Consider the following 14,530-nt stretch of genomic DNA (forward strand, 5'->3'; position numbering starts at 1 on the left):
AGGGGGTACTCAGGGACGAGGGGAACCCCCCTCTACTTAAGAAGGCCAGGGATTGTGGGTATGGTTGAGCCCTGGGGGAAAGGGCTGAGGCAACTCCTCCCCTAAATCTTACCACTTCTCACAGCTTGGTGGAACTTGCCCCCACAGTGCTCACGTAGAACCTTCTTCTTGTGGAAGTTTTTCCCTCTCGCTACTATGCTTTCCCCATTCCTTCCCTCCGGGCTACAATCTCAACCCACAACCACCCCCAAAACCTTCAATGAACACATACGCTCCACCCAACACAGCCTCCCCCGCTCTCCTCCCAGGCAGCCTTCCTAGAGGTCACCTGTGCCTCCCCGCCCCCCGGGAACTCCAACTACCACTGCTAGAACCTCCCTCCCACTGGCACCCCAACCAGGCTTAGCCTGATCCAGTGAGTACAGCCGACCATGTGAAAAGCACCTTTCCTTTACTCACTTCCTCAATCAACCTTGGCCGACCTGGTACCCCCCAGATGTGTTGGACTACAACTCCATAATCTCCTAGCCAGCTCTGGCACAAATCATAGCCAACTCCCACTCATCTGGGGTGAGGGCTCAGAAGAGAGGGCTTCTAACAGAGAATTGAGATCAGCTGAGCTCTTGGAACATTGCTCACTGCCCCCTAAAGAACCGCTGGTTTCCAAAATTACAGAGCCAACTTCAAAATCCATCTCCTCTGGGCACCCCAACTTCAGTCACGCCACAGGCAGTATCTTCTATCCTCCACCGCACAGCCATGCCTCCCCCGCAGAAGTTGCTCCCACAGAAAACTTCCCACCAAGAGCCACCCTGCCGCTGGGACATCAGCTTCCTTGCCCTTGATAAAAGAGCAGGAAGCGGCCTGCCCCACTGAGGCCGGAGGGGCACGGAATGGATGAGATGACAAGATGCAGAGAAGCAACAGACAAGGCAGGGAGAGAAAAGGAGGAGGAGGGAAACAGGGAGGTGTAGAAAGACAGACACGTGCAGGATTTGAAAGGGAGGGAGGGAAGGAAAGCGTCAGTGTGTCATTGGAAGACAAATACAACAGGAAGGAAAACAGGGAGGAAGAGAAGGAAAGGCCAAAATGAGATGGAGGAGGGGAAGAAAGAACAGACGTGAGAAATATCTGCAAAAAGAGCCAAGGGGTGGGGGGTGGAATTCAGATGAGTTCCCAGCTGTTCAGTAAAAGAGAAAATGAGAGAGAGAGAACACGATGCAGCAAAATCGGGCCTGAAGAAAGGAGGGAATGAGGGAGAGCAGCCAGCCAGCCAGCCAGCCAGCCAGCACTGGGGGCGGAGAGTGACCCTGTCAAAGGAAGGGAAGAATTGGGGAGGGGGCCATGACAAAGCAGGGGGGCGGGGGCCTGAAGAAAAGAAGGTAATGGGAGAGAAAATGGATGGCAGAGGGGCCCGGTGGAGGAGGGGGAGGTAGGGAGCAGCGAGGCAGAGAAAGAAAGAGGGGGAGGGGCAGCAGGAGGCGAGTGAATGAATCGGGGAATGAATGGAGGAAGGGGGATTTGCGCGCGCCGGGCGAGGGGGGCGCCAGCAGGTTGCGGCCGATGGACTGGGGGTGGAGGATGGCGGGCTGGGCAGAGAAAAAGGATCGGGAAGGTGGCCGGGATGGGAAGGCGGGGTGGGAAGCGGAGAGAATGGCGCAGGGCGAGAAACGTGGAGAACGGGCGAAATCGGGAGCGGGGGAGGCGGCGGAAAGGGAGCGACCCGGCCGGGGAGGCGGCGGCTGGGCGGGATTGCGCGCAGGCGGCGGAGGGAGGGAGGAATGAATGGATGGAGGCAGCCCCTGCGAGGCGAGCCAGGCCGGGCCCCCGTCTCACCCTCCCTTGCTCTCGGAGAGCAGCATGGCCGGGTCGGGCCGGGCCGGCCGGGGCTCGCTCCGCCTCTAGTGCAGCAGGCGCCGCAGCAGCGCGGGGCCGGGCGGGGGCGGCCGCAGCAGCGCCAGCAGCAGCGCCCCGAAGCCGCGGACGGGCAGCGGAGCCATCTTGCCGTGGCCGCCGCCGCCGCTGCCTTCCCAGCAGCCCCCGGGAGGCTTGGAGGGGCGGCGAAGGGAGCGCAGAGAGGGGCGGGGGAGGAGGGGAGGAGGAGCGATGGGCGCCGGCGAGCCGGGGGCCCGCGGGAGAGAGCCAGCCCTCCCCAAGCTCCGTTCTTTCTCGGCCCCCACCTCGCTGCAGCGGCTACCCCCCTTTTCCCTGCATCGCAGCTTCGCCCCCCCCCATTGCTTCCCCCAACAACTGGGCATCAAACACACACTGCAGCCCGCACTTTGGAGGAAGGGAGCTGCGCTCTTGGGGATGGAGGGAGGAGTGGGGGCAGTTGCCCAGGTGTCCCAGCCGTGTGACTGCGCCCCCCGCCCCAAATCTACTCCTGGCATCTTGGGTCACAGCAGCTCTGTCCCTTTAAGCCTTGTGGCTGTGGGGCAGGCACAAATCCAACAGGCGCAGCTTTCCCTGCCCTGGATATGGTGCTGCAAATGGGGGGGTCAGGCAGCAGACCTATAACCATCCACTTTCCAACACCACCACTGAGAACTGTAATTCAAGAGGGCCCCTGAAGGCTTTATTTTGAAATGGGCCAAAATAATAATTTTAGAAATCCTCTTGATCGTGGAGACTTCCTCCTTTCTGCTTCCTATTAACCTCTCCCCATTGTATAAACTACAGTAGTCCATTCCCTCCTGCCTGCAACCTTTGATATCCCACCCTACCCCCGCCTTGTCAATTAGTCCCATGAAAAGGTCCATTTCCAAACAGAAGTGGGATTCTGTGAAAGCAGGTTGTTGCACCGCACCACATGAACATTATAGATTCACAGGCTGGTGGCCTAGTCTGGCCCAAAGGGTATTATGCTAAGAGGTGAGGAGCTGCCCTGACATTATTGGTAGGAGCTCCATCAGTATAGTTGATCTGCTGGTCCAGAGGCTGTTACCTTAAGATAGAGTTTATCTACCTGAACGTGTTCCAGTTGTTTCATGTCCCAGAGACCAGTCTTTTTAAAGAACTTGTGAATAATGGTAATAGTATTAATAAAGTAATACCTTCACCAGAAATCATTTATACTGGGATGACAGAAAGAATGTGCAGGAGTGCACAGCAGCCTTCTTGGACAGAGGGGCCCCCTGATCACACAAGTAAGTATTGCTCAGTAGATTAAAAAAAACTAATTCCATTCAAGTAGTGACATGTAGTGTATCAGTCAATTTCTAAATCAAGTGTTGTTGGGGCTCAAATTTGTCTGGAAACCATTCCTTTATTGGCCCCTGTGGCCAAAGCTCTTTCCCACAGCATACCTGTACGTACCTTAGAGTACTGCACATGTTCACGGGCTCAGGCCCTGTGGTGTACAGCTGCATTATATGGTATTGCTGAATTCCTACATCATGGCCTCAGTCCAGACCTGAGCTCCACTCCTGTGTTAGGTGCCTTTTGTTCACCAGTGGTGCATGGCAGCGAGACTCGCCCAGCCTCGCTCATTCGCATCCACCACCCCAACCACACGGCCTTGGATACTTACTTTTGGCGGTGGTGCTGCTCGGACGGGTGCAGTGGCTCTGAGTCAGGGACCCCGCTGTCTGGCCCAGGAGCCTCCGTTGGAACAGGGGGCTCTGGGCTGCCCTGTGGGAAAAGGCCTAGTTTAGCAGGAAGAGGTCACATGGTTGGGAGGGGGCTCCAGATCTCGACCCCTGTATGCACCTCCCCCTCCAAAGCTAAGCTGAAGTGGAGCTGGCACCACTAACAAAGAGAATACCCCCGCCCCCACCAATCCCCTCCACTCCGTACTCGCTCCGGAACTGCGCTCTCCGATTCCATGTTGTGGTGTTGCTGCTGCTGGATATGGCTGGTTTGCCTCTGGGCTTCCAAAGGTGGGGAAGGGGTGGTTCTTCCCTCTTCCCTGGGGCTTGATGAGACCTCTTGCTGGGCTGGGGGGCTGCAGTGTGGAGGGGTCTCTCCTTGTGGGGGAGAGGACTCTTTGGTGTGGGGGTAGCTGGTACTGTCTCTTGAGGCTTCCGGGCTGTGGGACTGAAAGTAGAAAGACAGAATTTTTGAGGATGGCCAGCTCCAGTTTGTCTACCTGAGATACACTGCTGGGGACAGTTAGGGACAATGTATTCCCCCCATCCACCCGCGCATAGGAATTAGCGACAATGTGACCCCCTAGCATGGGCGAATCAAGAAGTCAGGCTGGAATCCGACTAAAGACATCTTACTTAACCAGCCATGAGTTTGTCAATGAATAAAGTGATCCCAACTGTGTATGAGAATAACAGTTCCAAAGAAAAAAATAATTTTTTTTTCGGTTTTAGATGATTCATCAAGATGTCACAGCATGCATCAGCTGGTGTTTCACCCCACCTCAATTCTCTCATATAGGAGGGAATATACCTCTTAAAATGGTGCTTGCCATCTGTACATTTTAAATGCATAGTAAGTTTTTTTTTAACTTGAGGTCTGCTGGCTGATTAATGGGGGTGCGGGCTTTTTAGTCACTCAAAATTACTTTTAGATCAATTAATCTAATCTAATCTATCAACTGTAAACACTGCAGCCGTTTCTGGACGGCCGCGGCCAGAGCACCCTTGAAGGTGCTCCGTGGCTTATGGCACTGAGGACACTGGTGTGGATAGGTTAGCCCAGTGGCTAAGGAAAGGCATCCTCAAATCTGCACAAGAAATCCAAAGTCAGCACACTAAAACCAGGTTGCTGTTTTTAAAGCACACTTCAAACTAAACTCTAACCCCCATCCTGGTTTAAAATGTCTTTGTAAATTCCACTTTGGTTTTCATGCAAGCTTTGGAATGCATAATTTTAAGCCGCTCAACACAAGCCCTGCCTTTCACATACCAGGAGTTGAAAAGCTTGGCCAGAGGCAAGCAGAAGGCACCTCAAGCCTGGCAGGATCTGTTTGGCCAAGTTCCCCCATGGTCTCTCAAGGATTAACTCTCCCCCTACTCCCCCATGAGCTGGGAATGTCTGCTTTCCTGGAGCCATAAACGCTTTGCATGCCCCGCCTCAACAACTTCAGACAAGGCTCCTGTGATTGAGGGGCGGCATCTAGCTACAGGCATCAAGTTCAAATGCTGTGTTGCTAGCACGGGGCTTTTTGGTCCCGTCTGAATGCATTTTTGTCTGCAAGGACCTGGGATGAGCAGCTGCCATGGTGCAGCACCAGAGAGAAAACAATGTGTTGCTGAATCGGCTGCTCTTGAAGCTCCCTCACAGCTCCGTGGCCTTAAAGTCCAAAAGCTGGTAGGGAGCCAAGAGTGTGTGGGCAGTCCCCCAGTACAGGCACTCTGCCTGCCTGAAGAGGCAGGCATGTTAACAGGCAGCTGCCATAGCACAGAGCAGCATTCATTCCTCTCTCTGCCTGGTCACCTGGAGGCCACTTTGATTCACCATTGGTGGCTGCCTAATTATAAGGGGGCTTGAAACATCTGCCACATTTATATTCTCCCATGTCCAGAGAGTCTTTTTAACAGTGTGTGTGTGTGGGGGGGGGGGAGAATCCTCCAGTGGCCACCATGGATAAAAGGACAGGATTGGGATGGAGGGGACTTGGGTTCAAGTATCTTCAGCTCTGAATGTGTTCGTGCTCTCTCTCTCTCACTCACTCACTCTCTCTCTCTTTGGGCAGCCGACTCTCACAGGGTTGAAGTGGAATAAAATATATTAATCCTAAAGCATAAAAAACTCATTAGAAACAGGCAGGTCAAATTTCCATGGCTATCTGGAAGGTTCTCGACTGCTTGTGGAATGGGACTATTTAACCAGAAGTGAATGGGCACAATAACCAGTACAGGCACTTTGCTAGATTAAAAGGGCTTCTTCCAAGAGTGGTGGCAGCACTGGGAGAAGCCCTGCAGGCCAGAGCCCCGCTCACCTTTCTGCTGCTGTCACTGCTGTCACGTGATCTGGAGCGGGACCTGGAGCATGAACTGGTGTGCCGCTCAGAGCCAGACTGGGAGGGGCTCTCCACGGGCCGCCGCTTCCTCGGAGGAGACTCAGAGGAGCCGGAGCGGGGTCTCCGGGAGCGGGGTTGTGAGCTGCCCCGGGAGCGGGAGCGGGACCTGGAGGAACTGGAGGTGGAGGAGGATGAGGAGTGGGAGGAGCTGGAGCCTCTGGGCCTTTCCCGCTGGTGCTGTGGGGGGAGAGGTGGCAAGGGAGGCAGAGAGTGGGCAGGCCCATCCTTTGGGAGGCCAGGGCTGGCTGTGGCCAGGGGTTCCTGAGAGGGGGGAGAGGGCTGAGAGAGCTGCGGGGGGGCTTCGTCGTCTGCAGGACTGGGCCCAGCGGGGGCTTCCTTAGTCAGGAGAGGGGGTGGGGGTTCATCTCCCCCGTGATCTTGCTGGGCGTGTTGTGCTTCAGTCAGATGAGGGGGCGAGGGGGAGGCCTGGATCAGAGCAGCCGCTGCAGTTGCCGCCTCTTCTTGGGTCTGCAGGGCCTCTGCCGCGGCCTCCTGCTCTCCATCTCTCTGGGGTGCCTCTGCCGCCTCGCCCAGGCCAGTCACTGGCTCTCCGTGTTTCTCAGGGAGGTCAGGTTCCTGTTGCTCCTCTGGGCGCCCCACTTCTGCATCTGTCCCCTCCTTTAAGGCTTCTGCTAGCTGGGCTGTAGCCTCCAATTTTGTGGATTTGACGGACTCCTTTTCTGGAGACCCTGGTACACCGGAACCGCCCTTTTCCTTCTGGGGTTCTTGTGTCATGGCTGCCTGCTGCTCTTCCTTGCATTCTGGCACTGTGGGCTCAGCTTCCCCCTTAGAGGGAGAGAGAAGCAGCACTGCTGCTTCGCACCCCTGGGTATCTGGGGTCTTGGCCGTGGCCTCCTTTTGCTGGGTGTCTGGGGTCCTGATTTTGGCCATGGCCTCCTTTTGCTGTACGTCCTGGGTCCTGGTCTTGGCCTCCTTTAGCTGGGCATCTGGAGTCCTGGTCTTGACCGTGGCCTCCTTTTGCTGGGCATCTGGGGTCCTGGTCTTGGCCATGGCCTCCTTTTGTTGGGCGTCTGGGGTCCTGGTCTTGGCCGTGGTCTCCTTCTGCTGGGCGTCTGGGGTCCTGGTCTTGGCCGTGGCCTCCTTCTGCTGGGCGTCTGGGGTCCTGGTCTTGGCCGTGGCCTCCTTCTGCTGGGCGTCTGGGGTCCTGGTCTTGGCCTCCTTCTGCTGGGCGTCTGGGGTCCTGGTCTTGGCCGTGGCCTCCTTCTGCTGGGCGTCTGGGGTCCTGGTCATGGCCGTGGCCTCCTTCTGCTGGGCGTCTGGGGTCCTGGTCGTGGCCGCGGCCTCCTTCTGCTGGGCGTCTGGGGTCCTGGTCTTGGCCGCGGCCTCCTTCTGCTGGGCGTCTGGGGTCCTGGTCTTGGCCGTGGCCTCCTTCTGCTGGGCGTCTGGGGTCCTGGTCTTGGCCGTGGCCTCCTTTTGCTGGGCGTCTGGAGTCCTGGTCTTGGCCGTGGCCTCCTTTTGCTGGGCGTCTGGGGTCCTGGTCTTGGCCGTGGCCTCCTTTTGCTGGGCGTCTGGGGTCCTGGTCTTGGCCATGGCCTCCTTTTGCTGGGCGTCTGGGGTCCTAGTCTTGGCCGTGGCCTCCTTTTGCTGGGCGTCTGGGGTCCTAGTCTTGGCCGTGGCCTCCTTCTGCTGGGCGTCTGGGGTCTTGGTTATGACCTCCTTGCACACACCCCTCTCCTGGGGAACTGGCACTCCAGGCTTGGCCTGCCCTTTCGGCGTCCGCTCTGCCAGCAAAGAGGCAGCTTCCTCTTCTTCTTCCTCTTCCTCATCGTCCTCCTCTTCCTCGTCGTCCTCCTCGTCTTCGTCGTCCTCCTCGTCTTTTACAGCTGCCCGCTCAGTCCCCCTCCGACTCCGAAGAGATGTCTCCCGCTCTTCACTGCCTGGGGCATGGGCACCTCCAGGGGTCTTCATGGCTCTGGTCTGAAGGAAAGAGTGAATCACAGCGTGCCTCGTCTGGGTGTCCTGCCAAGCCCTACTTCCCCCTGTTCATGAGGCAAACACCACAGACTTGGCCCACTGCCTTGCAGCACCTCCCCCATTGTTATCCTCTCCCCACACCACCACCGCAGCCTCCGCCATTTACCTGCCTAACCCGGGAGGGGTGTTGCTCTGGTCTTCTTGGCTCTTCTTCATCTGACTCTTCCCTCTCCCGGGACACAACACAGCTTTTGCCTAGCAAAGGAACGGGACACCCATCAGCCAGCTAGGCCAGAAACCGCTCCTCAAAGCACAAGGCAGGCCACTGACAGGGACACTCAACGGGGAGGCATGAGGCCCTCCTTGACCCCATCTAGGCTGGGTTTTGGTTGCAAGTTCACAACACAAACTGACTGGGGCAAAACTGGTTCGGCAGACATATAAAAGGGCTCTGCATCCCCTAGGATTTATTACATTCGATTATTGCTACCCAGAGTACAAAAGCAAGTAAGTGACGTAGACAAGGACTGTGTGGGAGAGCTTTCTGTATTTGGAGGAGGGGGAAGGACCCAGAGCAGACCGTCAGCATCATCGTGCTTCCCCTCTCCCTCTTGGGCTCAAAGGAGATAGGAGAGGGAAGGCGGCTGATCTCCTATCCCGCTGGAGACCAGGCAGAAGAGGTTCTTCCCCTGTCCAGCGGTCAACTTCTCCTTGGCATAGGGCAGCCTTGCCTACCCTGGTGCCCTCCACATTAGTCTGGACTGCAAGTCCCATCATTCCCAGCCAGCATGGCCATTGGCCCACCCTTCTTGATGGAAGTTGCAGTCCTGATGCATCTGGAGGGCACCAAGTTGCGGAAGGCTGGCTTGGGGTGGATTTGTATGCGTACATCCTGGACTAGGTTTGCCTTGGATCTGTCTGCGTCTTAAGTTGCCCTGGAACTGCAAAGCTGAAGGGAAGCACGCTCTGGCCTTTATCATCAGCCAGGGAACTAAGGGCTGCTAGGCTGTGTGGGGTTTTGCCGTGTGTGTGTCTACGTAGAAGGGACAGGCAAGACGTGGCCCACTGCCGTAGCAGCAAACTCCCCACGATTTCACTTTAAAACAAGACATCTTGTTTTAAAGGAAAACCACAACTTATGTGCTGCCGAAGTTAGACAGCAAAATCTGCCACGGCAACTGCGTCAAGAAGAGGTGCGCCCCACCCTGGAGGATTACAGGGGAATGGGAACAGGCCCGCAGAAGTTGCCCATACCTGGGGGGGTGTCTCCATGAGTGATTTGCTCAGAGCTGGCTACATTTGGAGGTCATTAGGGACAGATGTGCTTTCGAACTGTGGTGCTGGAGAAGACTCTTACGAGTCCCCTGGACTGCAAGGAGGTCAAATCAGTCCATCCTAAAGAAAATCAACCCTGAGTGCTCATTGGAAGGACAGATAATGAAGCTGAAGCTCCAATATTTTGGCCACCTAATGCGAAGAGAAAACTCCCTGGAAAAGACCCTGATGCTGGGAAAGACTGAAGGCAAAAGGAGAAGGGGACGGCAGAGGATGAGATGGCTAGATAGCATCACGGATGCAATGAATATGAACTTGAGCACACTCCGGGAGAGAGCGCAAGACAGGAAGGCCTGGAGTGCTATGGTCCATGGGGTCACGAAGAGTCGGACACGACTGAACGACTGAACAACAACAACAGGGACAGATGACGTCGTGGCCATCCAGCAGCCACCCCAGAGCTTATCAGGGAAAAATTGGATTTCCTGAAATTGCTTAAAGTCCGATTCTTTTCCTTAAGTCAGGTTCTCCATGGTATAGTTGCTGTGTGCCCCAACCTCCACATTTACCTTGGGTATGCTAGCAATGCCCAGGGCTGTGCCTTTCACTGTGTCCCTGGTCAAGGGGTGTTCCTGTGTGTTTCCCATCCCTGTACAAACCAATTAGTGTCTACTCAGAAGTAACTCCCACTATGCTCAATGAGGCGTGTCCCCTGAACGCCCACATCAGAATTCACAGAGATCCCCTACAATTGAAATGGCACAGTTTAAAGCACAAATTCCCTAATGGCTGTGAAGTGCGACCTCAAGACTCTGATTCTCCACTGTTTGGTCAATTGCCTTAGGAAGTAACTACTTCACACCTTCATTATAGAGATCCTGTGCAGCATCAGGTTAGAAAGGGGGCTGGTTTCCCATCCTTGTGTCCCCCCTCCCATCTTTCCCAGCACAAGCATATGTGTGTCTAAAGGTAAAGGTGTCCCCAACCAGTTGTGTCCGACTCTAGGGTGCGGTGCTCATCCCCGTTTTTAAGCCGAAGAGCCAGCGCTGTCCGAAGACGCTTCCGTGGTCATGTGGCCAGCATGACTGAACACCGAGGTGCATGGAACGCTGTTACCTTTCCCGCCGAGGCGGTACCTATTTATCTACTTGCAATTTCTTGCTTTCAAACTGCTAGGCTGGCAGAAGCTGGGACTGAAGACGGGAGCTCCCTCCGTCACGCAGCACTCGGGTCTCGAACTGCTGACCTGCTGACCTTCCAGTCTGCAGTTCAGCGTCACAGTCCCTTATATGTGTGTCTACTCAGAAGTAACTCCCATTCTGGTCAATGAGGCTTGCTCCTGAAATAGAGGTGCATCTGGAGCTCCAGGAGAAAGGAGGGGAGCCTCTCTTATTGGTTGAACAGCCCCTGCCAGTCAGATGATGTTCATTCTAACTCCCACTGCGAAGTATGTTCTGTGAAGTGATTTTTACTGGTGCAGAGCACTCACTCATGGAACCCTGCATGAACCAAAGCAGAAGCAAAGCTGATAAAAAATCCGCTTTTCCTTCCGTTGTCATGGAAACAACCCCCTGGTCTATGGCATAGATTCCATGCCTATTCATATAATCATTGTTAAGCTACCCTGAGGATGATTTGATCAAATGGCAGGATATCAGTCTTCTAAAGAAAGACACAATACGCAGAAAACGAAACAGGTACTGATGATTCTACATTCCTTACAAAAGCTTTGGCCAGTCACAGAGATCAGCATGTATGCAGATGAAGGGCTATACTAAAAGGCTCACAAGGAGCCTGGAATGACACCAAGGCATTCTGCGGAAACACCTCCCCTCTCTAGTCACCCAAACGCCCCAGCAGTAGAAGTGTGGGCAAAGGCATCATATGGACAGAGAATCTAGATGACCATCAGGAAGGATGCAAATGCCTGCCCACCTGGGACACCTTCCCTCTTTTTGTTTGGAATCCAGGTACGCCGCAGCTGTATCCTGGGTCAAGAAGACACACATTTCTAAAAGGCAGAGTAGCACAGCAGAGTCAGGCTGAAGTGTCACGTGGGAGGCTCAGATCCACATTCTGGTGTAAATCACACCGTTATGTTTCTTAGCAACTGAGGAGAGGAGGCAAGGCAAAACCAGACTAACCGAAGTACCACTGTGGGGTTGCACCTTGTTCTAACAAGGAAAACTGAAACTGAACAATCAAACTGAACTTACAGAGTGGCTTTTCTTTTTTTACTTAAGAACGTTCAAAATCACAGTTTAACCCAACATAACAAGAAGCATCCATGCCATCAAGCCTGTAACAATCTGAACCCTAATTAATTACATCAAAATTAATTATAATCAGCTCAAAACCGCCCATCTATTTTCTGTATGCCTTTTATCAGAATCCTTGTATTCCCATACATGCAATTTTCACAGCAACTTTCCTAAATTTTACAGCCCACTACAATCTCCATTTCTATATTTCAAATCTATAGAAATCTGACATAACTGAGCAGTTACATTTTATCAAAGTTTTTACTCAGTCCCAGCTGGGTTTACAGCAGAATTATCTTGGGTCCCAACATTGTGCCGCCCATGCAGACGGTTGAGATGCTGTGACTCACGGAGAATATGGCAGCTAGAATGCTTGTAGGAGCTAAGTGCTTGGAGCATATTACACCTATTCTGAGCTGGTTATATTGGGTGATTTGGGGCTTTTAAAGCCCTAAATGGTTTGGGACCAGGTTATCCGAAGGGCTGCCCCCATCCGAATGAAGCTGCCTGAATGTTAAGATCAGTATTGGAAGCCCTGCTCTCTGGCCTGCCAGAGTAGTTAGGATGGCCAGGTACCAAAGACAGGGCTTTCATGGTGGTGGCCACACATCTTTGGAACTCTCTCCCCAGGACTGATATGATGCCATCACTTCTAGGTATTTTTCTTTTTTATTTAAACAACAACTCTGAAGATGTTCAGATACACGGATGAGAGATTCCGTCTGCATTTGAATTGTGTTGTAGGTTGGGTGGGGAATTGGCTGCTGCTGCTCTTTTTGGATTTGTAGTTTAAACATTTAAATTGTAATTATTGTAATTTTATATATTTCAGAGTCTTGTAAACCACCTTGTGAGGGCTGTGCACCTTGAAAAGGCAGGCCAAACAACACTTTAAACAAATAAATGTAACTCCCCAATTTCTTAAAATAACCTTCCAGAGAAAAGCATAGACTGCATGTCCATTGTAAGAACACCCACCCACCCAATGAATTTAAAGGAAAATCCCCTGCTACAAAACCACAGGAACAAATTTTAATATTGAATTCAGTTTATCACAGCATCTTTTTGATATGAGAACTTACTGAATGTGTTTTTAAACCACCATCATAAAGTTTTATAAAGATGTCTCATGGACTGTTGCTGGCACTCCAATACCTGGGCTAAAGCCTCCATGCTGACTTGATCCTGTCTTCTTCATCAGAAAATGCTAGCAGTGCACTAACCCAATGAATTGTGGGTTATTTTACCCTCTCTTTTCTCTGAGAAACTCTCCACAAGACTTGCAGAGCAATCCTAAGTAGGGTTGAGATGGGTTGGGGGAAGTGATCTGCCACTTCTAAGCACAACCAGGACAGGGTGTGTGTGTTTGGTGCTTTGCAGGCAGTTTTTAGCCCACCATATTTTTAAACACCACCCCCTTGCCATTGATGGGGGAAATTTTGCAATGCCAGCTCCAGCTGGTGTAACTGAGGACCAAATTCTAGGATCCTTTGGGAGATTAGAGTGGCTTTGAATCTGTGCCCCACAAGGGGTGGATGTGCCTGAACTCGTCTGATCTTGGAAGCTAAGCAGTGTCAGCCCTGGTTAGTACTTGGATGGGGGACTGCCTGGTAATCAGGCTTCCTGAACTGAGCAGGGGCTGGACTTGATGGTCTTGTAGGCCCCTTCCAACCCTATGATTCTATGAATGCCCAATTTGGGGGCTTTATGCCATCTTCTGCTGGTGGGAACATAGCCAGCGGTAGCACTCTGTAGGTGGAACTAGGCCCCCCCCTCCCCCCCCAAGCACCAAACCTAGGCTTAGGATCACTCTGTCCAGCTGCAATCCTGTGCACATTCACTTGGGAGTAAGCCTCACTGAACTCAGTGAAACATACGTCTGAGCAGTCAAGCCCAATTGCACTGTAAATTATTTTGCCTTGCGTTTTCTCCTCTGTTTGTCAACTTCAATTTAATATACTTTTGAGTGAAGCTCTCCTGCTTCAAAATTCTTTTAACCAATATCTCTTGCATCTATACTAATTCCTTTTGACCTTTTTCTTAAGTACCTCTTTTATTTGCCAGACCATTGAATTTTTCTCCCAAGCTACACATTTATTCTTTTCCTAGCTAAAATTTATGCCCTTCTTTCAACTCAAACACCCTTAAGGCAGCTTACAACAGTCAATAAAAAAAACAGAATACAAACAGCCAAAAAACAACAAAACCATGACAGAGACTGCAGAGCCAGCAGACAAAATAGCAACATCCTTTTCCCCATCTGTTTGTCTGTCATTTCAATCTTCTGATCAACATGATTTTCCAATCCCTTGAATTCTGAAGTTATTATTTTTAGCTCTTTGATCATAGTCATCAATATTATTGGTATCCTTAGCATCTTTCCTATGCCCTGTTTGAATTGACAGTCTCCATTCTTTCTTGAATAAGAATATTGAACATTGGTACCATTTTTCTTTTTCCTCGTAAAATGATCCAATACTCCTGTCTAATACAAATATCTGGGGGGAAAATACCTGTAACTTGAGGACTATCAAAATCAAACATTTTAAAGTTGGCACAAGGTTTCTAAACTTCACAAAAACTCTTGATTGGGCAAGATGACTGTCCAGGACACAAAGGGAGGAATAAGTGATCCATTTTGGTTTTACTGTGAGGTATCTCTGCAGGCAGAAGGCACGCTGAGAGTTTTCCTTGGCCAGAAGTAGGAATGTCGGAGAAATCCTCAACAGAACCAAATAAGTCTGGATGTTTATGAATCCAACCCACAGATTCTGCGGCAGACCTGCTTTCCCCCTGTTGGGCAGGTTCCACAGACTTATGGATGGACTATTTTTCTAACCTTTGGGAATTTTGCGCAAATTTCATCGCAGAAAAACACACAAAAATTTTAAAAGCCTTGGCTGAAAATGTGCATTTCCCCCATAGGCTAAAGCATGAAAATGCCCATTTCATGAAAATTTGCACATTCTGCCGATGCAAATTTGCGCAAATCTGGAAACAACAAAACTCAAACTCCGCCAATGGGTGGACAATGGAACAAAAGGTGCCTGACAACCCGTGAAACAGACAGAACAGATTTTACACA

At 52.1% G+C, this 14,530-nt stretch overlaps 1 protein-coding gene across 2 annotated transcripts in view; it reads right to left on the reverse strand.

Moving 5' to 3' along the window:
- The window catches only part of ACIN1 (apoptotic chromatin condensation inducer 1), a 35,829-nt gene that overhangs the window by 15,997 nt on the left and 5,302 nt on the right, over positions 1-14,530 (reverse strand). The window contains exons 4-7 of one of the 2 annotated variants that reach the window (XM_084806475.1): positions 8,076-8,164; positions 5,894-7,912; positions 3,796-4,035; positions 3,530-3,630 (exon numbers count right to left, since the gene is read on the reverse strand). In XM_084806475.1, coding sequence (XP_084662601.1) covers positions 3,530-3,630; positions 3,796-4,035; positions 5,894-7,912; positions 8,076-8,164 — 2,449 coding nt within the window. The remainder of the gene's footprint in view (positions 1-3,529; positions 3,631-3,795; positions 4,036-5,893; positions 7,913-8,075; positions 8,165-14,530) is intronic. The other variant, XM_084806476.1, reaches the window with a different exon arrangement.

This window comes from Heloderma suspectum, chromosome 6 (genome assembly GCF_057233095.1).
Source record: "Heloderma suspectum isolate Gila_16-S chromosome 6, 16-S_ref, whole genome shotgun sequence".
In the NCBI taxonomy this organism is placed as follows: Eukaryota; Metazoa; Chordata; class Lepidosauria; order Squamata; family Helodermatidae; genus Heloderma; species Heloderma suspectum.